The 24,584-nt window shown below is 49.7% G+C and overlaps 8 protein-coding genes across 8 annotated transcripts; 3 read left to right on the top strand and 5 right to left on the bottom strand.

The window, feature by feature from the left end:
- Nucleotides 1-248: 248 nt before the first annotated feature.
- On the top strand, nucleotides 249-1,681 carry EPUS_07010 (uncharacterized protein; the record flags this gene model as incomplete). The annotated part of the gene is made up of 3 exons (XM_007789019.1): nucleotides 249-455; nucleotides 509-641; nucleotides 717-1,681. 3 exons carry the CDS (start codon nucleotides 249-251, stop codon nucleotides 1,679-1,681), a joined length of 1,305 nt encoding a protein of 434 aa, XP_007787209.1.
- A 2,646-nt stretch (nucleotides 1,682-4,327) lies between these two features.
- On the bottom strand, nucleotides 4,328-5,387 carry EPUS_07009 (uncharacterized protein; the record flags this gene model as incomplete). The annotated part of the gene is made up of 2 exons (XM_007789018.1): nucleotides 4,328-4,679; nucleotides 4,759-5,387. 2 exons carry the CDS (start codon nucleotides 5,385-5,387, stop codon nucleotides 4,328-4,330), a joined length of 981 nt encoding a protein of 326 aa, XP_007787208.1.
- Nucleotides 5,388-6,171: 784 nt separating this feature from the next.
- Nucleotides 6,172-6,525, bottom strand: EPUS_07008 (uncharacterized protein; the record flags this gene model as incomplete). The annotated part of the gene is made up of 1 exon (XM_007789017.1): nucleotides 6,172-6,525. The coding sequence occupies one exon, from the start codon at nucleotides 6,523-6,525 to the stop codon at nucleotides 6,172-6,174; it is 354 nt and encodes a 117-aa protein (XP_007787207.1).
- A 178-nt stretch (nucleotides 6,526-6,703) lies between these two features.
- On the bottom strand, nucleotides 6,704-7,813 carry EPUS_07007 (uncharacterized protein; the record flags this gene model as incomplete). The annotated part of the gene is made up of 1 exon (XM_007789016.1): nucleotides 6,704-7,813. The coding sequence occupies one exon, from the start codon at nucleotides 7,811-7,813 to the stop codon at nucleotides 6,704-6,706; it is 1,110 nt and encodes a 369-aa protein (XP_007787206.1).
- A 3,756-nt stretch (nucleotides 7,814-11,569) lies between these two features.
- On the bottom strand, nucleotides 11,570-13,532 carry EPUS_07006 (uncharacterized protein; the record flags this gene model as incomplete). The annotated part of the gene is made up of 2 exons (XM_007789015.1): nucleotides 11,570-12,550; nucleotides 12,600-13,532. The coding sequence occupies 2 exons, from the start codon at nucleotides 13,530-13,532 to the stop codon at nucleotides 11,570-11,572; spliced, it is 1,914 nt and encodes a 637-aa protein (XP_007787205.1).
- A 3,285-nt stretch (nucleotides 13,533-16,817) lies between these two features.
- Nucleotides 16,818-18,722, top strand: EPUS_07005 (uncharacterized protein; the record flags this gene model as incomplete). The annotated part of the gene is made up of 7 exons (XM_007789014.1): nucleotides 16,818-17,028; nucleotides 17,079-17,158; nucleotides 17,209-17,370; nucleotides 17,542-17,563; nucleotides 17,599-17,675; nucleotides 17,726-17,890; nucleotides 17,946-18,722. 7 exons carry the CDS (start codon nucleotides 16,818-16,820, stop codon nucleotides 18,720-18,722), a joined length of 1,494 nt encoding a protein of 497 aa, XP_007787204.1.
- Nucleotides 18,723-19,104: 382 nt separating this feature from the next.
- Nucleotides 19,105-20,851, bottom strand: EPUS_07004 (uncharacterized protein; the record flags this gene model as incomplete). Its single annotated transcript, XM_007789013.1, has 3 exons — nucleotides 19,105-20,472; nucleotides 20,523-20,557; nucleotides 20,608-20,851. The coding sequence occupies 3 exons, from the start codon at nucleotides 20,849-20,851 to the stop codon at nucleotides 19,105-19,107; spliced, it is 1,647 nt and encodes a 548-aa protein (XP_007787203.1).
- Nucleotides 20,852-21,518: 667 nt separating this feature from the next.
- EPUS_07003 (uncharacterized protein) lies at nucleotides 21,519-23,990 on the top strand (the record flags this gene model as incomplete). Its single annotated transcript, XM_007789012.1, has 4 exons — nucleotides 21,519-21,529; nucleotides 21,583-21,802; nucleotides 21,852-21,971; nucleotides 22,023-23,990. 4 exons carry the CDS (start codon nucleotides 21,519-21,521, stop codon nucleotides 23,988-23,990), a joined length of 2,319 nt encoding a protein of 772 aa, XP_007787202.1.
- Between the last annotated feature and the right edge of the window lie 594 nt (nucleotides 23,991-24,584).

Below are 24,584 nucleotides of genomic sequence, written 5' to 3'. Positions count from 1 at the left end.
CCATATCTGGAACCTGGCCCCTTGGCCTCACGTGCATGATTCAACTCGTGCAAGCGCGTCAACGTGTTCCCACTATCGCGTGCGCAATCATGTAGACGACCGAGATAGTATTACACTATCAGGCACCACGCGCCCAATCCGAGGAATGATCCAATACCTGCACCGCGTCTCACTCTCTAAAATTCAGATCGGGAATTTCGCGTCTTCTCTGTCCATTCCTTTGCGTCATCAGCCTCCCTATTACCAGCATGCCCCGAAAATCCACCTCTTCCACCTCGGCAGGGGATGCCGCCATCTCGACGCCAGCCAACGGTGATGGTGCCGCCGCCGCCGGACCAAGCCTGGATGGGGGAGACACCTCCATGCTCTCCGTCGTGACCGACGCTTCTACAACCACCAAAGCGCGCGTGAATGGCAAAGCCACAAAGGAAGACGCCGACTCGCTCGGTGTAGATGTGTGTATTCTTCTATCTTCTCTATCTCCATCTCCATCTCTACCTCTTGCGAGGACCCAGCACTGGCAATCCGCCTTGGAAAGTGGAAGAACAAGAACAAGAACAAGAACAACCCTACAAGCCCGCCCCCCTCCTCCCCCACCACTTATTCCTCTCTACAACCCCCTTCACCTCAAGCATGTAGACGTCTCTCGCCCTTCACTCACTCACTCACTTACCGACCTAGCTAACCTCCTCCTTCCCCCTTTCTCCATCGTATAGGACCTCCTCCTCCCCCCCGCACCCTGACCTCACGTCTGGCCCGCGGCATCCTTCCCGCCAACACGTCGATCCAAAAGGACGCTCTGCTCGCGCTCACCAAGGCCGCCACCGTCTTCATCAGCTATCTGGCGCACCACGCGAACGAGCTCACGACGAAGAAGACGGTGGGTCCGCAGGACGTGCTCAAGGCGATACAGGAGATCGAGATGGGCGGCGTGATGGGGTTGGGGCTCGTGGGACCGGATGGCAAGGTGGGCGGCCGGTTGGAGAGGGAGTTGCAGGTGTTTGAGAGTGTGGTGAGGGGGAAGAGGAAGGGGTATCGGGAGAAGGTTAAGGCGAGGGGGAGTGGCGGGGGGGGGCTGGGTCTCAATGAGAAGGGGGGGGATGTGGATGAAGATGCAGATGGAGGCGAAGAGAGGGAGGCGAAGAGGGCGAGATTTGAGGCGGATGGAGGGGTTGAAGAAGAGAATGGTCGGCATGGTGGGAAAGCTACGACGGCACAACATCAACATCGACATGATCGCCCACAACAACAACAACAACAACAACAACAACAACAACAACACTACTACTCAACAGTTATGCCTCCTCCGCCTCCATCCGCAACACATCCCACAAACGGCAGCGCTGCTACCCCTCACCTTTCAAACCACGACACACTACCAGATGATGAACTCGAAGATGAGCAAAACGACGATGACGACGACGAAACCAACAACAACGCTGCAGAAGACGAGGATGGTTCCTCAGAAGATGACAACGCAGACGAAGAAGAAGAGGACGAGGACGAAGGAGAAGACGATGAGGAAGGCGAGGAAGAGAGGCGGCCGGACGAAGACGATTCGGATGGCTACGGTCCGGATGATCAGTTACGGCATGACATGAATGGCGCCGATGTGGACGATGATGAGGAGGAGGATGATGATGACGGAGATAGAGAAGGGTCAGGTATGGATAGTGATTGATCGATCAGTTGCGATAGAAGGTATCAGAGAAGAGAAAATAAATAGAGGCTGTACTAGTATCACCCATCGGTCTTGAAGATCATGAACGTGGCTTTTCCGCGAGTCACAGCACGGAAATCGACTTGTCCAGCCAACCAGCTTGCTGTCTGCCGAGTCGTTCTTGGTCCTGGTCGGGCTGATGTGATACTACTAAGTATTTAGTCTAAATTCACGAAACAGAGGAAATCCCTCCCTTTTATATCCAAAATACCCACGTTCAAGCCCTTGAAGACGGTAGACCTGCCCAGCTGTCCCCCGCTTGCTCGCTTTCTCCTTCTTGATAACTGACTAGGACCATACATGGCTCTGGCCTATACATCCGAAAATGACTTGTGGAGAAGGGGGAGAAGAAAAAGAGGGTGGTAAGGCTACTTGCTAGGATAGCAGAGCGGCTGGATCACCTTGACCTCTTTTGATATTGAATTGATTCAGGGCTGGATTTTAGTAGCGGTCCTATAGTTCTTGATTTACTGAAGAATCGGTGCTGCATGCGTCTGCCCAGGCGAGGTGTCTTTTGATCCATCTCGGTGACGACGAATGCAAGCCACTAGCAGAGCCATCGATGCTCTTTAGACAACTCATCTCGATCATTTGAATCACCTTCAATCGAGCTTAACGGGGACTAAGTCCCAGCCCTCGGGTAAATGCATGCTTTCTAACCTTTACTCGACACTAGGCTCTTCTCTATAATTCCTTCTCGGAGGATGGTGAGGCGATTTCCCCGTGCCAGGCCGAGGCGTCTCCATCAGACCAGAGCGATCAATGCGATCTTGGTCCCAGAACACGTAGGCCCCAATCTCACAGGTGGTTCTTGCAGGGCACGGGGAGTATCGCCGGAGACCAGCTTGCCAATGCCCCCATCCAACCGAGATTGCGACCCGATAGCCTGTCGCGCCCCAAATCGACTTAGAAGTTTGAAAATTGAACATTAGATGCAGAGCGGGAATCATAACATGGAAACAATCTTGCATTCACATAGCGGGCCAGATGGGCAATGGTGGAATTGTTGATAGCGGAATCTCAGCCGCCTCTGCTGATCCGTATCACTCTCAAGCAGCGTTTGGAAGGAAAACAGGGTCCGGCTGGTAAGGAATATGATATGCTCTCCTTGGTAGACCTTGTTATCCTCGGAAAAGAGAGACTCGTAGTGCCCTTGGTCGAACCGTGACCTCACGGGGAGAATCTCATCTTGCTTATTCGGCGTTTCTATCGAGAGGTCGTTCTTCTGGCATTGGGTCTTATAAGAGTTGGACACAATTGAGCCAATCAGTTTCCCTTCAAGAGAATCAAAACTGGCGTGCAGTTGGTTGTTGTGTATGTTCTGCCATACGCAGGTGACTTCTTTGACTTCCATGCAGTGGTTTTCGACAGCAGTACACCTGGCTCACACCGCGAAGTCTTGTAGTACCACTCATCATGGAAACGGCCTGGGTAGTATCATCAAGTCTGGCATATGTCCTACCTGTAAAAGGCACGCTGTGGACGCCCGAGCTCCATAGGAGATAGATCAGGGTCGCGAGCGATGGAGAAAGTGAATGGAAACGGCATCTTCTCCGAGCAGTGATTATAAATGAAATACTCAAGAGCTGACTGAGGTTGCCGACGAGTGAGAAGATCTGCGGACGATAACAAGTCATGTTGCAGGGGTTGTTTGCCGAAGTTACCACTGAGCTTCTACAAAATCAAACATACTTGTCAGTTGTAGTGACAAGGAGGACAACTCTGTATGAGGTTGAACTTTAGCAAATTGCGAATTTCAGAATGGACCAATGTTGCTTAGATGTATTCTAGAATAATACCAGTACGTCCACGTTTGCACGAAGTCGTAGGTCCCTTACACAGGCAAAGTGAGGTGTATGGGGAGAGGCCGTAATTGGAACTGCTTCAATATTCGAGATGCTGTTCAGTCTTGCGAATAGATCGGTGAGGACAGTATGCTGGCAAAAGGGATTTGTCTTTCAACCCGAACAGATATACTTATCGATCTTGGGAGTGAAATTCGATGACTACGATTCTATGCAAGAAGTGGGAACAGAGATGTTGATTCGCATACAGTGCCAAGGCATAGATTCAAATGACAGATTTTGTGGCTGTCTTGGCGGACGTGTCCTGCTGGCCGAGTGCCATGAAATCTGTCAACCGGCCTCCTTATCAGCTCCATCTTTGAGACTTTCACCTCCACCACCAACTACTATCCTCTACGAACTCACATCCAAGCCATTCAATATATCATCAAGCAGAGCCCTACACTTACACAGGAATCTAGATCTCTGACCACGCCAGATAGTCATTTCCCAGATGAGTGTCACTGCGAAACGTTCTTGATCGAATGTCCTTCCATTCTCGGACACCTGGAGACAAGGTTCGCGGAGATTCTCCGAGAGTAGTTGCTGGATAGGTGAATGACTAGCAAGAGGCGTGAGCCACGCGTGCCTGTGACGCCAAATCTGAGGGCGACTCTCGAACCCTTTAGCGAGCATGGACCACGAACGGCTGGCATTGAGAACCGAATATCAAGTCACCCGAGAAAGGTATGCGAGCGAGAACGACTAGCCCGTGAGGTAGGCTTAGTAGACCCGACCGTAGGTACATCATAACTACTTTCCTTCACCGTCCCTGGACCACGACATTGACCGGCTTGCCTGCTACCCATGCTTCAATACCTTCTTTCAGGAACGCCTTAAGATTCTTCATGGTCTGTGCAGCAAACCAGGCAACGTGAGGAGTGATGGTCAGGTTGGGTACTTCACTGTCCAACGGTAGCAATGGCGTCGTCCCCCGTCCACCGGGCTCTTTTTCCAGCACATCCGTAGCCGCGGCGGCAATCCATTTTCCTGTCAATGCCTTTGCCAGCGCCGCCTCGTTCACAATCCCACCCCTCGCCACGTTGATAATGACAGCCTCTTTCCGCATACTCCTCAGCTCCTCCTCCCCAATCAAGTCAATCGTAGAAGCATCTCTTGGACAGCATATCACCAGCACCGTCACCGTCCTCAACACCTCCTCAAATGGTACTCTCTGCACCTCTCCGCGCCTACTCCTCCCCATCAACCAGCCCCGTCACCCCCTTCCGCCCCGCAACAACCACTCTCCCCATTCCCACGCCCCGACACAACGCCTCAATCCTCCTCCCTAACCTCCCGTACCCCACAATCCCCACAACCTCCTGCCCACAGCTCAACGGCGCACCGCCTACATCATCCCACCGCGTAGTCAACGTTCCCTTTTCCATCCACTCCCCACCCCTCCTCTCACCCCCTTCCCTCACCTTCAAAGCCGTATCCAACTCCACTATCTTCCTCCTCGCCGCAAAATAAAACGCCAACGCATGTTCACTGACCGCCTCAATATTCGTCCCGGGACAATTGATCACCCATATACCCCTGGAGGCACAGTACGCCGTGTCGAGCCATTCAGTGCCGGTGGCCCAGATGGCGATCACGCGAAGGGAGGGGCATTGGGAGATTATCGCCGGGGTAATGGGGATTACGGTGGTGATTGCTATTGTGGCGGTGGAGAGGCGCGGGGCGATGAGGGAGAGGGGCGTGTCGCGGTATTCGGAGATTTTGTAAGGGGTTGGGAGGGTGAGTGGGGGGAGGGGACAGTGCATCGTCTCGAGGCAGACTATGTGGATGGGTGAATCTGAGGGAGAGGAGAGGGTGTCCATGATGGGTGTTGAAGGGAGAGAAGGGTAAATGATATGGCAGATTGGGATGCAGATAGACGTTGAAGTGTGCTTGATTTGAAGATAGCAGAGCAATGTCATGAATCCAAAAAGTGACTCAATGAAAGAGACTTATCCGCTGGGACCGGAGGACCGGGGTACTACCCAAGGAACCGCGCCCTTTGGTGATCTGCCCCCTTGATCACTGCAGTGCATTGCATAAGCAGGCTCCAACCGGCCAGCGATGAAGCAGACGACCCTCATTGACTTGGACCGCCGCTGTCGAACAACTGTGAATACTGTCTTGCCGAAAATTCAAAGCGCTTCATGGCGCTGACGGGTGGTTGAGGATGGACCACAATCCCTGTCCGCCAAGCCTGAAACAAATGAACAAAAGAAAAGAGAATCTTCGATGTGTGATAGGTGATAATACTATTTAATAAATGCTTTATGACCCATTTAGTGTAATATCTGTAGTATTGTACGTCCCAGCCGCAGGAAAGCTATTATTGCAGGTACTTATACTTGTCACATCTATAACTATATCTTTATAAAGTTTTATTGATAATTTCAACAACAAAAATGTCTCACAATACCTGTCAGCGAGGTTTGGCTCTATTCAGCCCAGTCATACACCATCATCACTCTGACTTCGTCCCTATTCTTGCCTCTCACCACAACCTTCCTAACGTGCTTCCGCTCTCCTTGTATGTCTAGGAAACCCCATATATGCGTTGCGTTCCATTTGCCATCAACATCCCCACCGGTGGCCTCGATTAACTGTCCCTCATCCAGCTTGTCCAAACAATCCTTCTTCATCCACCTCGCTTCTATCAATCCACCGACTTCTGCCTTTGATCTGTCCAAAGAACGGATCATTGTTCTCCCTCCATTGGTAGTCGAGAATATACTGTTCTGTTGTTCCAGGTATGCCTGCCGCAGTGGCCGTTTGTGCGATGTGTATTTCATTCTCGCTTACTTGAGAGATCCTTAGATGCACGGAGGCCGCCGAGATGGCTTTCCTCAAGAGGGTATTGACGCCTTGTAGCTCTAGGACGGGAGATATGTCATCCGAGAGCGACTTGTTGAGCTTCCAATTCCCGGAAAGGGTTTTCAAGGTTTTCTCCGGGGGCGCAGACATGCCGAAAACGTTAAGAGAGCGGGAAGAAAGAAGCCTGGGAAATTCACAGTCGTGATTGAATTATCCTTGACCGCGTTGGAAGCATCTCCAAGGTCAATGTAACAAACGTATGATGTCATCATGAAAGGTAGATTTTGCCCTATATGCGTGCCCTAATCCTTTCCTAATTAGGAAATACTTAGACTGTTAATTCATTTTTGCTCCCCGCCAACTCTTCCAAACGTTTCCGGATTGCATCTAGAGGATCATCTGCTCTCGAATCTCGAATTACTAGATCCCTAGTATTCTGCCATTTCAGCCAAGCCAATGCTTGAAGTAGGCAATCCGCCAGATCATCGAGTTTTGGCTGTTTTTGCGTTTTTGGCGTCGTAGCTGCAGACTCGCTCCTGGTTGTCCTCTTATGCCTCTGGAGTTCCTTAGCAACCATGGAGGTAGCATACCATTTTTCCATGAAAGTGGTCTCTGTAGCTTTCGCTTGTCCTTTGCCAATCTCAACCATGCGACTTTCGCCATCCAAGAACGACTTTGCCACAATATCAACCTTGGCTTGCTTGCCTTCACGGCCAGTAATCTTACTAGGTACAATCTGACTAGTTAGTCTTTGACTTCCTTCAAGCCAGAAGCGAGCGGTCCGAGCAGGGCTGATGCTAACAATTGCCTCCAATTTCGTTTCGTCCTTTCGCTCTTTCTGCAAAGTCTGTAGGATTGCATGCAACATGCCTTCGAAGACACCAACCCGGAGCGTCCATTCTGCCACGGCTGAGCCACCGCCAGAACGAAATCGCTGCTGCTCAATCAGGATGTGCGTCGGATCGTATTTCACGAGTATGTCACTGATAAAATAATATGCAGCATCCGCATATCTGGATGGTAGGTACCCACCTAATTTGGCAGACTTCTTCATCGAGTTGTCGTGGCTGTCGCCAGGAAAGACATTCAATCGCTCCCAGGCCTTGAGTACGGGGAGATTGGTAGTGCCGACGCTCGGAAGATTCTGTGAGAACCTGTCACTGGCTTGGCGTACCAGGAGATTTGCATAGGCCAAGTTTTGTATACCCATATCAATACTGACGATGCTGAGCTGACGGCGTGGATGTCTGGACGTCGAGGATGACCTGTTGAATGCCCGACAGTCACCTGAAGGAGCCGGGGATAATGTTTGGCATATCCCATCCACAATCACTTTTTTGCTGCCTGAACAAGCACATCCGAGAGCAACTGCAAGCTGATGGAGCTGGGAGGCTCTCAACTGACCAAGCCATTCCATTCCATTTCTGATAGCAGCCATTTCTCTGGCCTGTATGGTGTCGTAGAAGACTGCCACAAGAGTGCACACTCAGCTGGCATATTGTGAATAATTCTTATCATAAACTCTCCATAAGCTTATTGCTGGTCTTTCCGATAAGTACGGGGTGAGAGTAACCTTGAACATGAAGGTGGAAATAGCCCTGTACAATCGCCAAAGGTGACCTCACCAAACGCCTGTTCCGTTTCCAAATCTGAACACTTGCTGTTTTAGCTTGAGTAATGAGTCCGCAGGCCTGAGCTGTGGATGTGCAGTCTTGAGCTAGCGCCTGAGCATTGTTAATTGCTTTGTTTTGGTCAGGAGTCGAGGTACGTTTTTGTACGTTTGTAATGTACGCTTCGTAGGACGTAAATTAACCCGAGATTTTTGACTCCTGACCAGGTTCCTTGCGGTTAGGAAGACAGCTCTCAGCTAGGGCCGAGTTGGGATAATTACTATTGAAATGCCTAGTAAAACGTCTATTACGACCCCTCTAAGATGTCTAAAATCTCCAGATAGACTATTTTCCTTACTAGTAGTTTGACGCGCTGTGGACCCTGATAGAGCGCATTGGCCTCTCTCGCATCCTCTTCTGCATTCAACTGTTCATCTACTGAACTTCTTGGCGGACTCCTTATTTTGTACATTTTACTCTAGGTCCTTGTACAACTTGAATTGTCTCTTTTGGGCACTTGTTGGTCTATCTTGGTAACTTGTTTAAACATGCAGGGATAGGTTTATTGCAAGTAGTTAGCAACGTACAAATTCGTAAACATTGTTAACGTTAAAATACTAATTTTGATGGTTTTATGCTGTATTTGACTTTGAATCCATAGGGCCTACTATTTTATAACCTGGATTAGGGCTTTCCATACTAGGACTAGAGCTTATCACATTAGGATTAGGGTGAGTACTTGCCATGTATGTTATTCAAGATTTGACAGCTCAAATTGTGCATTGCGAAGGAATAATAGTTACGAACGGTTTTTCTCGACCCCTGGTTTTGGTACCTTGTTTTGGTACCTTGTTTTGGTACCTTGTTTTGGTACCTTATTTTGGTCCCCTTCATTGCCAGAGGGCAGTTCTTACATCCGGTCTACCAGCCTAGTGAGTTCCTAATTCAGATCATTTCTCTGTGGCACAGTGTTTCAGTCAAGCCTCCTGCCTGGTGGCGTCAGTCGCTAACTGTCATACCATAGGATGGTGCACTACGGAGGTTGTGATAAGAAGATTCTGGAACATGAAACGACTCTAGTATTTCAACGTGGCAAGTAATGACGAGGAGGAGTTACCTGGAGAGATGTATGCAAATCGTGACTTTCCAGATGAGAAAGTTAAGCAGTGGTCAGACTTATGGGAGTATTGTCTAAAGAGTGGTTCACACATCTCTGGATTTTCCAAAATGCAGTTCCGTGAACTGGAGGTACTACTTAGTAGTAGCGTCTGGGAGACCTGCCGCTGTTTTACCGAAGATATGACGATGCTTCTGAAGTGGAGTCCTTGAGCTAGACCGTCTCGAAATTGACGAAGTGGGCACCTGCTCCGAATTTAACAGCTTCAACGGCTTGAATGCAACATCTCAGATTTTGACAATGGTCTTGTTCTGTACCTTCTCCGCGACCGCCAAGGAGGTCCCGAAAAGGAACTCTCACGTCTTGGCGTAAGTAGATGGCTACAGGCCGCGCAATTGGAGGCGAGCAACGCAACGGGGTGGAGACAGACACTTGTAATTAACTGCATAATGGTTATCAAGTACAATTGCAGAGGGGTTTGGGAGCTACTACGCCGTAAGAGAAGCACCTCCAGCCCGGCATACAGACGACGCCACGTCAAGAGATGGCGAACCTTCAATCGCTAATCGAGACAGTACTGCATCCCTTCACCACCCTCAAACGACTCATTGTTCAAGACAGCACAGACTACGATCTGCTAGCCTCTACTCCTTCTTCATCCTTGCTTGCATCGTGAGAACGTCAATCATGTCATGGGCATAACTCCTCGACGTGATTGGCGAGCAACTTGCATTGAATCGGACCGAGACAATGTTCTCCCAAGAGTCTATGCCCAGTCACCTCGACCAACTCAAATACCACATCAGCATCATCTAACACGTCAGAGAATCCGTGGCTAGCAACTTCCATGTGATTGTCAGTGGTGGCTCTCTGTCATGGCACATAGCGGTTCGCCAAAGCGAAACCAACCGAGAAGCTGACTTACAGGATACACTGTCACGCGACTGCGCTCTCGTAATAGAGAGTTTTTGTCCTATGGTCAAAGAATGTGAGTCATCATGACCGCCTTTGACAGCTCTTGTGAATTTTGAATAGCTGAAGGCTGCCGAGCGGAGAATGGATGAGGCGATCGAGGTGAAGAGATTGGTTTTCGTTGCGCTTGTATTTGTGCCGCTTACATTCCCAGCAAGCATCTTTCTGATGAACTTCGAGGCTGGGCAAATCTGCGTTTTATAGCGGCGTTCCTGATGACTACATTGCGTGTCTGGCCCGTTACGTTCATGGTTCTCTTCTGGGATTGGTGGTAGCGGAGATGTCGGCTCGTCTGGCAAAACATGACCAAGGCCGAATTTCAAACTGGGATGAACGAAGAGTGTCCATTGGGCAAGAATCTGTGGATCGGGCAACAGTGCAGTAGTACCCAGTCAACCACCGAGGCATTGAAGATTCTACGATGTCGGACTTTCTTGACCCAGTCAATGCCAATTAGCCGCCGAATACGGAGTAGTGTACTAGGAAATGGATTTCTACCGAGAACAATCTACTGACTACTAAGTAGAACCGTACTGGGAACAGTGTACTGTGAACGGTCTGTACTAGAAAAATGCCTAAAATTGACCCCCCAAAATGGACCCCTTCAATCCAAAAACGGTCCTGTTGAAATGTGACCGAGGCTTAAAGAGGCCCCATAAACGGAAACTCTAAATTGAATTGAGCAGATATTGAGGGAGACTGATCGAGACTGAAGCGGAGAGCATGAACAGGGGCGGTGCAAGCCTGAAGCGGACTGAGCGGAGTCAGGCTGATCCGAAATTTTTTTGTTGAGTCACTTTCTCCTATATCATTTGTGTTCACTGAATTGGCGAACCTCCTTATTAGGATTAGTGTTCACGCAATTTACTAGCGTAACAATTTTGCTGCAAAACCTACTACGGGGGAACCATAACGTAGTAAGTACTCGTAGCACGGTGCTAGTAGCAACTAGTTCTGATACAGCGCTACATTGATTTTTAAAAGCTTCTTAAGCCAATGTCCACAGTGGTTGGCCAGCGCGATACCGTCTAACCGCTTAAAGCTCAACCTCCATGTTTGTGACCCGCTGCTAGACAAAGATACTAGCGCCGTGCTACGAATTTGATTTCTGATTTTCCATCCGCCAAGGCTGCAGCAAGATAATTACGTTACATCGCCGGGATACTAATCCTAATAAGGAAGTCAGCCAATTCAGTGACACAAGGGGATAGCAAGAAAAGTAAAGGGGCAAGTCTCGGCACACTGGGTTATGTTATCGCACGTGACCTTCGATCTCGGGCCTTCTTTATGACGTGTCTATGGACGATAGAGATGGAAATCTTCAACCTCGACGTACAATCTTGAAATGTGTGCCAAGCCAACCGGCAGCTCCAATGTGAATCCTTACCGTAGATTTGAGGCCTCTGCTTAGTAGCTTTTCCATCGACCCATACTCCGGTCCCAGAGATGGATCCTTTGAACGCCGTATCCATTACATTTGCTACCGGACTGGTTTTCATTCAACCACCATTGCGACAGGATTCATAACATTAGTCAACACTGTTGCTCGATCCCCTGGTTGGCTTTCCGTGAGCGAATCAACGAGGCTTCCCAGCTCCGAAGAAGCTACCTCCCCGTCGTCGAGATAGACGAGATTTGCCCAGATCTTCCAGTGAAGAATTCCCACGTGGGCCACGCGTCGAGCAACATCTTCAACTTCCGGCAGAGGTCGAAAGCTCGTCTGTTGTTCCCGCCGTTGTTGCCATTGTTGCTGCGCGTTCGACACGGCCAGTGGAGTCATGTCGTTGAAGATTTGAGCATGATGAATTGCTTTGAAGGTCAAGTCTTCTTGCAATGACTCCCAAATGAACATGCCTTGAGACGTATGTCCGGAGACCAAATCATTCATCCGACAGAGCGTGGACTGTATCAAGCAATCTGGCACGACAACTTGCGAATGTCCACAGAATTCATAAGCTGCACGTGTTATTTCCAACGCAACACTGGCTGAGCTGATCTGCCAAGGGTCCCCAACCTCGGTCTGTTCATCCACAATCGCCAAGATCCTTGATTGAAGCTGTGTATAAACCTTTGAGGAAACGGACGTGGGTCGTCCTGAGCCGAGCCACGAATGTAGCTCATCAAAAACAATAAGACACATTCTCAGGTGTCCCAGATCGTGCGTATCAATCCGCAACTGTTCAAGACGTTCAAGATCGTACAGAAATGATTTTGGTAAGGCAGATGTGCTAGGGACAGAGGAGAAAGAGGCGATCAAGCCGTAAATCAGGCTTGCATAAGCATCCTCATTCATCGGAGTGCCGAAAGAACTGGACCACGACAAGTGCCTCTGTCTTGCTCGATCGTACCAATCGCGGCACAATTCTGGACCCACTTTGCCATCCATGATACGCTTTGCAAAGAAGTCTTGTTGGAAGGGAATCGTATCTTCCATCAGCTGAAAACGAAAGGTACGAATCTGGTGGTTTGCGACATCCTGGCCTGGGTCAGATAGTTCTCGAGATGGTAACGGTCAAGTACAATACCAGCTTCATTGCCTCCAGAACGCTGAATAGCTTCTCTATGCCTCTGACCAACAGGATCATGTCTGATTTCTGTGCGCCTTCATCGATTTGTTGTGCCATTGAATCAGCCCATGCGTCTCGTATAGGTGCACAATGGCTTTTTAGCAGTGCCGATAGCCATTTTGCAAACCGAGAAATATCAAGGACGCCATTCTCGACTTGTTGCATCAGAAAAGCCACGTCCAAATTCTCAGCAATGCTGATATGGTCTTTGTCAGGAACGAGCGTCTCCAACAGCTCTCTCAAATCGGTCAACATCTGTCCGAGGCGTGGTGAGAAGTCGTCGTGGGCATAAGCCACCTGGTTATGATGCAAGGGAGGGCAATCCATGCGGGTATGAAGATGTATTTGTAGCTCTGCTGCCAGCGCTAACCAATATTCTTGTGCTTCTCTTCGCTTTCGTTCGGCGCGCTTTCCCCCTACTGGCATGAAGTGGAGATCAGGTTCAAAATTAATGTCGCTCCGAAGATTCATGTTGTGCAGTATCCAATTGAGATCAAGCTCGACAAGTGTCGTGGTTGTTACTGGTGGATGTGGCACTGCATATCGCAGAGCAGTTCGCATATGCTCATTGAAGTGTCTGCATGCAGGTATCAACATTTTCATTGGTAGAGCGTCTTCAGAGAGGCTGCAACTGGATCGATGGGTCACCAACGAAGGCTGTTGTCTTTCCGGTCTTGGATTGCCAGATTGAAACTGGCGCTGACGTCTTGCAGCTACGCCATTGTCTGTGTTGAGAGTTGACGGATTTTGCAGTTGTTTGTCCACGCCTTGCTGGGAATGGACCTCATATGCCACCTGATCATCATGGGCTACCCAGCCTGTGCAAAGCCCCGTCTTGCAGGTGATTTCATCCAAACTCCTGCTGGCGAACCCTTCTTTCCGGCTAGTCATGACCACAGATGCGCATGCTTCAACTAGGAAGCAGTTTGCACTGTTCTCGGCGAAGTCGTAAGGGTAGTAGATGCCTACCCGAGCTCTAAAGTCTGCTAGGGGTATGCAAGAACGTTGTGTATCTCTCTGGATTATGCTTCAACTTGGTGAGCGTATATGGCCTCGTGTGTGCGCCTGAAGAAGACCAAATCAGTCGGTACTCAGCGAGGGCACTTCGTTGAGCAAAACATATGTCAATTACAAGAATGTCTTGAGGAACTTTTCCAGTCAATACTCCTTGAAAAAATAAGATGGGAAGATCGCAGGAGATGCTCAGCAAGTCCTGGTCTGCTATGCAGAAGATCCCTAACTGAAAGGCGGCCAATGGGCATGGAAGCAGTACCAAAGAACTCGCACCGACATGAAAAACGACCTATCAATAAAAAGCTACAGTATATGGTGGGATAAAACATTACTCTAGAAGAAAAACGAGTGGCCCAGAGACATATGAAGCTGGCAGATCGCAGAAGGGAGTCCAGAGCCTCACCAATCATTAGATACTTGCAGTGGCAAAATAAGACCATTCCTACCCCAGTAACAGAATTACTGACATCAAAGACTGCTGGATTCTGTAGATTGATTGAAAGTGAAGCGACTGGGCAAATAGTATGTTACTCAGGGAAACTTGGCATGTTGCCGATCCCCGGGCACTGGTCGAAGCACGCTTTACAGTACAGACCTTCTTCAAGACAACCAATGTACAGGCCGGCTGCAGAGAACTTAAGTGAAGGACGCGCAGAGTCCTCTCACCGCAACTGTGGTCCTTGGTCGCCTGGACCAAGTATGGAAGCTGTGCCCGAAATGGCATGGCCCACCCGGCAATGTGGGAATCCGCCAATGTTCGTAGTGTCCTGGCTCGATCGACCTTTGGGAGGCTGGGCTAATCAAGTGAGAACTTTCTTTTCGTCGCCTTCGAAATCGTTCCTGAAGATTCAAGAATCAAACGTAGATTGTCGCAAGACAGATCTCTAACAACCTACTGGATGGTAGGTTCTCAACGGCAGGCACTAGAGCCCCCTGATCCTGGCCGTGATCTGCCAGGTTGCTGCATGCAATGTTATAGCGTTCCCAATAAGACGGAGGACCTGCCAGAACCATAGCAGGTCAAGCCGGATCATGAGGACCAGCTATCACAGAAAGGGTGGTCAGTACGGAGTACTGGCGAAGAGTGAGGCAAAAGATTTGAAGACACAGAACACGTGTCGGCGGAAAGCTGCAGTTTTCTTTCCAAGATGGCTAGCTGCGTCGAGGCGTCGGAGGTGGGCCCTGATTGAAGATTCCATTTGCTGATGGTTATTCCAAGTGCTCCCTACAAAAAGCTGACTCATGATTTGGCAGCTGGGTGTCCAAGGCCTTAAGGTTCAACAGATACACCAGCACTGGGCGAATACAAAGGGCTCCATACTACCTGGTCATCCGTTGGTACACACGTCTTCACGCTCAATTAGAGAGATTCTCAACCATCTGTAAGAGGGTATAGTGTTGTAAGAGGAAGCTGATTTGTTACAACCACTGCAAATCCTGACTATGGGTCGCAGTGGTCGAAAGCAATCAATGAGGCCGCTGGGTTTGTACTGTGTACAACATGTTCCCCAAGCATGATGGCGTTCCACGATGCAATAGCCTTTTGGATAGACTAGTTAGACGCAGCGGGGTCTATCATAATGGCTTGGGAGCGGTAGATGTTTGCTTGAAGCATAAGCCTGTTGGTTCTTACTGCAATCGAGCTGATAGCGTCCGGTCACAGTTCTCAGAGCTTTTCTGTTTTCAAGCTCGATGGATCATAACATGCATGAATTTCCAGAAGGAGGACTTGACTTTGCCATATTGATTGATCGCCTCGGGTGTAGATGCTAAAATAGCTTATGGTTGGTTTCTCTGAACGGCGAGCATAAACGTCCAGATACGTTCTAATGCCCAACCTTTCACAGTAAGCTGATCGTCGTCCCAGTCCTACAGAAGGTCGGACACAAAGCAACACGAAGATATATGATGAAAGTAATACTGTCTGCCAAAGGAGGTGCAGTGGGAAGAGGCGTCACCAAACACCAGAAAGTGGTAGGAGAAGCTGTACTCAGCGGACTTGAATCTGTATTCTAGCTGCTCAGTTGCTTACCTGCAGATTGTACTGTTCTTGAATAAATATCTGATACCGTAGCAGTCTTCTTTGGAAGGGACTGTCATGAATCTAATACCATGCAATTCTAGAAGACGTTCCGAAATAACTTCAGATAACAAGGCGTCCAGGACTAACTAACTAAAAGTGTTTTCAGGCAACCAGCACACGCCAAGGCTGGCATGACTGGACTACTAAGTACTACGGTATCAGGCCGGATTTTTGTAACCCCCCTGCTGAAAACATTAGTATCCGTACAAAACGTACTATGTGGAATTGGGTATAAACGCCCACATGATACCCTAAATAAGATTAGTCTCTAAAATCAAGTTTTTACATTCCTTTGGCATCTGTAACTGCTTGACATCTCACTCAAGCAGCTTTTAAGGTAGTTAGAAGACACAGCATTATATGAAGCATTAATAGCCTGCTTGCAGCTTATCCTATCATCAGGCTTATTATCATGCATGTAGAAATAGTAGAATGCGTATAGAGTAGAATGAGTAGAATTTATAAGACGAGCAAAATTTGCGCAAAATAGTGACAGGGATGCTAACAGGGTTTGCATGTAAAAAATACGTTTGTAAGATATTTTGACCAGGGGGGGTAACAAAAATTCGGCCTGTAGCCGTAGTACTTACTAGTACTCGACGCGGAGTTGTGCATCAAAAGTCATCAATGTACGCTAAGTAGGATGAAGTTGAGCTAGCTGTTTTTGTATTGATATTATGTTAGTCTCTATTGACAATGTCGGAGCGGCTGATGGGCCGGAATGCCTGAAGCTTAGCTGACATAGGTTGGCGAGTCGCAGCCCAATAGCCTAAAAGAAGGCTTTAGAGATCTCTAGAAATTGTGGAGGCTATTAGGCGTCGCTGTAACTAATACGTAGGGGTTCCCTCTGAATAGAACACGAATTACGTAGTGCTAAGCTCAGCTAGAGTGTGTTAGCGGTGCTCTAGTTTTAGCGTATATTGATGACTTTTGATGCACGACTCCGGACGGAATTACAACTAGGCCATCGTACCCAGGGCAGAATCTCTATGAATATCACTATTGAGGCTTTTAATCACATTCCCATCGCTACCAGCGATCTCTGGACAATTTGAAATCATAAGAGGGAACCGAACGGTATGGGTGACGACGAACGAAGGGTCAAGCGATCACGCTTTGACCAAACGGAACCAGAACCACGCAAAGCATCCAGATTTGACAGGCGTTCTCGTTCACCTTCATCGCGACAGCCCGAGTCACGGCGCAGTAGGAGTCCCTTGGGCAAAGATCCTCGTAGTCCAGCTTCCGCCGACAAACGTTCTGCTTCGCTGGACCCGGCCGCAGCTGCGGGTAAGTATCGCCTCTCTGCTTCTCTCTGGCTCTGCTGATATTCTCTCAAGCCGCCGCTGCAGCAAAGATCAATGCCGATCTTCAAGCCAGAAAGGGCATACAGCATGCCGATGTGCCTCCGATTCGATCTGTGAGCAGATATGCTTAACTAGCAAATCTTCTATTAACCATCATGCGCAGACCACGAGCCCTCTACCAAAATCATCCTCCCCTTCAGCTGGCCAGAGCACCAGCAACCTCAATGGCGAAATCTACATCGCAGATGGTGACTATATCAAGGACATTGAAGTCAATGATTTGCGCAACCGCTATACACTGACCAAAGGCTCTACTCAAAAGATGGTAAATATCCTTGTTACATATCAACTGGTCTATTCAGGCCTTAGACCTTTCCCTTTATTTCTTCCTTCTGTACACTTGTGTGTTGGTCATTGAAGCTTACTATGCTCCGATTACAGCACTTCTTGCCATGCCAGCTTTTGCATCTGCTGACCTCAAATGCGTGACATCTAGATCAAAGAAGAAACTGGCGCTGGTACGCTATACCTAATATCTAAACAACTTCTGTAGGGATTGATGCTCATCGGTGTAAAGATGTCACAACGCGCGGATCATACTATCCTGACAAGAGCATGGCTACCGCAGCTGTAAGTCATTACGTGATTGAGTTCATTGCGTTCTCTAACCACGACTGCAGAATCCGCCGCTCTATCTCCATGTTACGAGCACTACAAAGTCCGGTCTGGAAAAAGCAGTAGAAAAGATTGAGGAACTTATGCAACAGGAGCTACCGAATCTTGTCGATGAACGCCGCTTTCGTCGCCGCGAGCCCGACCAATTCGAAAGAGATGAGTTTGGACGTGTATGCAAAAAGAAACATCTCCATATGGACAGATATTCACTGACGTTCTACATAGCGCAAATGGCCAGAAGAGCGCATTCCGATTGACATGGAACCAATTCCTGGCTTTAATTTGCGCGCTCAAGTTGTCGGCCATGGAGGATCTTACGTGAAGCATATCCAGCAGGAGACACGATGTCGTGTACAGATCAAGGGCCGCGGCTCGGGTTTTATGGAGCATAGCACAGGAGCAGAGAGCGATGAGCCCATGTACCTGCATGTCGCAGGACCCGACCCCAAAGAGGTGCAAAAAGCAAAAGAGCTGTGCGAAGATCTGCTTGGCAATGTCCGAGAACAGTACGAGCGATTCAAAGCGAACCCACCGCCACAGCGGATGGAGTCTTACACAGATGGATACGGTGCAAACGCGAACAACAATTCATACGGTGGCAGCAGAAGCTACTATGGAGGTCGTGACTCTTACGGTGGCGGAAGAGATCGAGAAAGCTACTCGAGCCAATCCCGAGACAACTACGGACAATCATACTCTCCTGCTGCTTCGACACCTGCACCTCCTGGGACTGGGCACTCACTAGGCGACTATGCGGCTCAATATGCCCAATTGTATGGCACAGGTGCTGATCCTTATGCAGCGTATGGCGGGTACCAGAATTATGTCGCATACTACCAGTACTATGCTCAACAGCAGGCACAACAGCAAGGTCAAGCACCTCCTCCACCACCAGGTGGCGAGACCGTACCTCCGCCACCTCCTGCTGGTGCTGGAAGTCCACCTCCTCCTCCGCCGGGTGGGGCAACATATGGTGCAGTACCGCCTCCACCTGGCATGTGAGGGAACTTTCTTGTTTTCGTGGCTGATCAATGTTTGCCTGATTAAGGAGGAGCATGCTTGATCGTTTTCCAGTGCGAATCTTGCAGGGTGCACGGCCAAGGATCAGAAAATAAAGATGGCAGGGAAGCGATAGGGGACCGTCATTTCAGTTGTCACAAATGATGACACCATTTACTCCTCGTTCCAAATTGCTATCTTTTGAAGAGATATCTCCGTCTACCATGAGAGCTCGTTACCCTGTATCACATTTTCTGTGGATGCACTATTTTCCCAGCGCCTTTCCCTCTCCTTCGCAAGAGTCGCTAATCTCGATGTGTTCGTAGTATGCATCACTTTCACCCTCGCCTCAAGCAACAAGGCCAGTTATATGGTTCCAGCACGCTCAAATATCCTCATACCCCTCCCACCCATTCGATCTCTCCCTCTGACTAAACTCGAACGCAGCCTCCTCATCCGCCAAACCCCTCTCCATCCTCTTCCTCAACTTCTGACCCCCTTCCTTACAATAATCACACGCGAAATCGCATTTCGTCTCCCCTTCCAAACCCCCAGTCCCTGTAGCTCCAGCGGCAAAATACTCCGAAATCAATTCATGTCTGCACCTGCTCGTGCATTCACAATACTCGATCACCTTCTGTAGACTTTCCATGCGCGCTTCTGCTTGCGCTTTGCCCACCCCACCCCCCTGATTGTTCCTATTACCCTTCTTGTTGAGCTCACGGTTAACATCTAAGCTGACGCGATAGAGCACCCTATCTCTCTCCTCCCTCGTATAGAACACGACGCAACTTGCTGCTTTGCCATCGCGACCTGCACGTCCCGATTCCTGGACAAAGGCCTCGAAGCCGCGAGGGACACCGTAGTGAACCACGAAGCGGACGCTGGGGGCATCGATGCCCATGCCGAAGGCGGTTGTGGCTACTATGATGTTGAAGCTTCCGGCTACGGTTTGGGCGGTTTGGAGGTCCGTGGGTTGGTGTGGGTGGATGAAAGTTTCTTGCACGGTTTGGCGGGTGGTGGGGTCGAGGCCGGCATGGTAGGCGGATGCGGTTATGTTGTTGGAGGTTAGGCGGGCGGAGAGAGATTCGGTGGTGCTGCGGAAGGCGACGTAGATTATGCCGCTAATTGGGGTGAGGTCGGTGGAGGTGCTGTTGTTTGGGGAGCGTTGGTGGAGGTAGCCGAGGCGGGTGGAGCGGCGGGAGGAGATGGAGTTTAGCCAGTTGAGGAGGTTGGGGAAGAGGTCATCGCCGCTGGAGTGGTGCGGAGAGGATTCAGAAAAGTAGCGGACTTCGTAGTGCAGGTTTGGACGGGCGGTTGTGGTGGAGAAGAATTTCGTTGTGCCTCCTTCGGAGCTGGGGCGGGGGTCGAGACCGAGAGAGGTAACGATGTCTTCTCGGACGCGAGGGGTGGCTGTAGCTGTGAGTGCGATTACTGGGACACTGGGCAGGATCAGGGTCTGCTTGAACCAGCGTAGTTCTTTGTAGGCTGGACGGAAGTCGTGACCCCATTCTGATATGCAATGTGCTTCGTCGATGGCTATGCGGGTTAATTGACCTTGTTGGTGGATGGTCGTGAGGAGTTTGCGGAAGTTTTGTGTTGCGCAAAGCTCTGGGGTGACGTAGATGAGGCGTGTGTATGGGTGGCCACACTTCAGGTCGGTCTCGATACGCCTGCGTTCTGTATACGTCGTACTTGAAGATATGGTCTCGGTGGGGATACCGCGATCTCGAGCAGCATCGATTTGATTTGTCTGGTTTGCAGTCAGAACAACGGTTGCCAAAGACGCCATACACGTCTCACCATCAATGCCAGCAAGGGCGAAACTACCACAGTAACTGCACAGCTCTCAGAAACGGCGCATCCAGAAGGGTCTTTGACAACGTACTACCACTGCCAATAACGGCTGGCAATTGGAAGCATAGACTCTTCCCGAAAGATGTGGCAGCTTGAAGAAAAACATCGTGACCCTCAATGGTCGCAGAAATGACCTCACGCTGTACTGGCCTTGATTGCTTAGCTTCAAGATACTCAATGACGACGGCTTCGAACCTGAAAGACTGCTTGCCAAAGACTCTTCTGAGGGTAAAGTCCAGGTCGACGGGCTCCTTGCCCTTGCGCCCTCTGGCCATGGCTATCTCATACTCATGGATACACTCATAGAACTCTTTGTTTTGGTGCTCTCAGACTGCATTGACGTCCACCCCGAAGGAGCGCGCATCGACGACAGCAGTAACAGCTACGAACACTTGTCACAGAAAGGGGGCCTCTTGGCACCGCAACGGTGGTTCAAGCATGTTGCCAATGGGTGATTAGACTCAACTCTGAGACCAGCCATTGTGATGAGAGGGCTAGATCTTGGTTAAGTTTACTACGTAGGCTCCGATGAGCTTTCCCCAAGTCTCGGTTGGAAAAGAGGTCGCCTACTTACTTAGTACTACTTACTACGTATGCAATAAATGCACGAGTAGCCAGTCTTGGCTTGCGATGATACTTCAAGTTACTACTGCCAGTGGGTAAGGCTTCGGCCCCTTCGGCCCCAAAAGAAAGAAAAAGTCTCCGGGAGCCGAGTTGCCCCTCCATTTCAACCAACTGCCCCAAAAATTCGTGCTCTGTTTGACCAATCCTAAACTAATCTCGTATCCGGATCCTTCACCGCAATTGACAAACTGTTTCTTCACTTCAAACACACCTTGAAGCTCCCCTCTTCCATCTTCCGCAGCAGCTACAACCTTAGCCTTACCTCTTCGTCCATCCCTCAGCTTGTTTCCCTTGTCGGCCACCCGGCACTGTTTCAAGATGGTGCAATCGTACGTTGGCCAATTCCCACTTGGCAAGAACTATGGCTGAATCTTTGTCCTAGATCAATTCTCGGTTTCCCACGCATGGGCGTGAACCGTGATCTCAAGAAAGCAACAGAAGCGTTCTGGGCAGGGAAGATTCCAAAAGAGGAGTTGCTGAGCGAGGGCAAGAGACTGCGTCTTGAACACTGGCAGCTGCAAAAGAAGGCTGGTGTCGATATCATTCCCAGCAATGACTTTGCTTTCTACGACCAAGTCTTGGACCATATCCACCTTTTTGGAGTAAGTCTGTTCCTGTGGTAAGAGAAAACTCGTCCTGACAATGGATAAGGTCGTTCCCGAACGGTATTCCAAGTACAACCTGTCAGACCTCGATGAGTACTTTGCAATGGGAAGAGGTCTGCAGAGACCAGAGAAAGATGGCGAGCCCGCTGTCGATGTTTCCGCATTGGTAAGCATAAATCGCTCTCAGCCCCTAGTTTACTGAGCTGATAACTCCAAGGAAATGGTAAAATGGTTTGATTCCAACTACCACTACGTAAAGCCGACCCTCCAAGACAACCAGACGTTCAAGCTCTCCGGTACCGCTAAACCTGTGATTGAGTTCAAAGAAGCCAAAGATGCGGGCATCTTGACCCGCCCTGTCCTTCTCGGTCCAGTCTCATTTCTGGCACTTGCCAAGGCAGACCGAGGCCAATCTGTGGACCCCATTAGCTTGCTCGACAAATTACTACCTCTCTATGAAGATGTTTTGATGCAGCTCAAGGATGCTGGTGCAGAATCTGTTCAGATTGACGAGCCAGTTCTTGTTTTTGATATACCAACAAAGGTCAAGAATGCCTTCAAGCCTGCCTACGAGAAGATTGGGGCTCTCGGCAGCAAAGCACCAAAGATCGTCCTAGCCACCTATTTCGGCGATATCGTTCACAACATCGGCGTACTGGATTCCCTGAAGGGACTCTATGCCATTCATATCGACCTTGTTCGTAACCCCGAACAGCTAGACACCGTGCTTGGCGCTCTTGGCCCTGAGCAGACTCTCTCCGCTGGTGTTGTCGATGGCCGAAACATCTGGAAGACAAACTTCAAGCATGCCATCGAGACGGTTGAAACCATCGTCCAGAAGTTGGGCAAGGACAGAGTCATCGTTTCCAGCTCAAGCTCGCTCCTACACACCCCTCATACCTTGGCAAGTGAGAAAAAGCTTGACCCTGAGGTCAAAGACTGGTTCAGCTTTGCTGTTGAGAAAGCCGACGAGCTGGTCATCATTGCGAAGGCTGTGAACGAAGGCCCTGCAGCAGTCCGATCAGAACTGGAAGCCAATGCGAAATCTATGCAGGCTCGTGCTTCGTCGGCTCGCACCAATGATCCCAAGGTCAAAGATCGACAGGCCAAGATTACAGAAGATATGCACAAGCGGGCCTCGCCTTTCCCAACACGAATTGCAGAGCAACAGAAGAGGCTCAACCTTCCCAAATTCCCCACTACCACGATCGGCTCCTTCCCTCAGACGAAGGAGATCCGCATCCAACGCAATAAATTCGTCAAGAACGAAATTACTGCCGAAGAGTACGAGAAGTTTATCGAGAAAGAGATCCAGGATGTAGTCAGGATCCAAGAAGAGCTAGATTTAGATGTCTTCGTTCATGGTGAACCTGAACGGAATGACATGGTGCAATACTTCGGCGAGCGCCTCAATGGGTATGAGTTCACTACCCATGCCTGGGTTCAATCATATGGCTCCCGCTGCGTTCGTCCGCCTATTATCGTGGGGGACATCTCTCGACCAGCTCCCATGACTGTCAAGGAGTCTCAATATGCCGCCTCCATCTCCAAGAAGCCCATGAAGGGAATGCTCACCGGTCCAATCACCTGCCTGAGATGGTCGTTCCCACGGGACGATGTCCATCAGTCAGTGCAGGCCCAGCAATTGGCTCTTGCTCTCCGAGATGAAGTCGTTGACCTCGAGGCTGCTGGTATCTACGTCATCCAGGTCGACGAGCCGGCCTTGCGGGAGGGTCTTCCTCTTCGTGCTGGGAAGGAGCGTGAGCGGTACCTGCAATGGGCTGTCAACTCTTTCCGTCTGTCTACTGCTGGCGTAGAGGATGGAACCCAAATCCACAGTCATTTCTGCTACTCGGAATTCCAGGACTTCTTCTATGCGATTGCCGCTTTGGATGCTGACGTCTTGTCCATCGAGAACAGCAAATCTGACGCGAAGCTCCTCAAGGTGTTCGTTGACGAGGCATACCCACGCCACATTGGCCCAGGTGTCTACGACATCCATTCGCCACGTGTGCCCAGCGAGCAAGAGATCAAGGACCGGATCCAGGAGATGTTGCAATACCTTAAGCCAGACCAGCTTTGGATTGACCCGGATTGCGGCTTAAAGACAAGGCAGTGGAGTGAGACCAAGGCCGCTCTGACCAACATGGTGAATGCTGCCAAGTACTTCCGCTCCCAGTATTGAGGATGTATCTGTATGTCCTGCTCAACCAGTCAACCTGGTTTTTGCATTGAAGCGATGACATGATAGGCGATGGTGTCGATAGCGTGATTCAACAATTCAAGATACCCGAGATGAGAAGGCATAGCGCCTCGATCTTAACATCGGCGTTTCGGGTCTCCAAAGGTATGGGCTAGTTAGACAAAAGCGTTCAACAGCATTGGGGAGATTGTAGCGATCTTTCAATGGTGGCCTCCTAACGAGGCTTCGAAGTACCAATTAGAACAGAGTATACATCAGAATCCAGGTCTTTGAACAGAATCTGGATCTATCCTTACATACTCTCCTGGTGTTCCTATGCATCGACATGTATAATACAAGTAGTAGTCACAATAAGAGATTAGAGACGGCTTGTCCGCGTAAAGCGGCAACAGAAGACGAGCCTTTCTGGTATCACGACTCCTCCAGACTGTCATTGGAATCCCACGATCCTTCAGGCCATTCGCCCTATTGGGCAATGATCGACAGGCACAGACCTCGCCAAGGCCTGGGGAAAGTGCATGCGTCATGGAAGGGGCCGTGGGAGGTGGGGAAAATGTAGACAGGGCATCAGAAGTA

Source organism: Endocarpon pusillum (assembly GCF_000464535.1).
Source record: "Endocarpon pusillum Z07020 unplaced genomic scaffold C732893, whole genome shotgun sequence".
Classification (NCBI taxonomy): domain Eukaryota; kingdom Fungi; phylum Ascomycota; class Eurotiomycetes; order Verrucariales; family Verrucariaceae; genus Endocarpon; species Endocarpon pusillum.
Note: the sequence above shows the minus strand (reverse complement) of the source record. Positions and strands in the feature narration are given on the sequence as shown.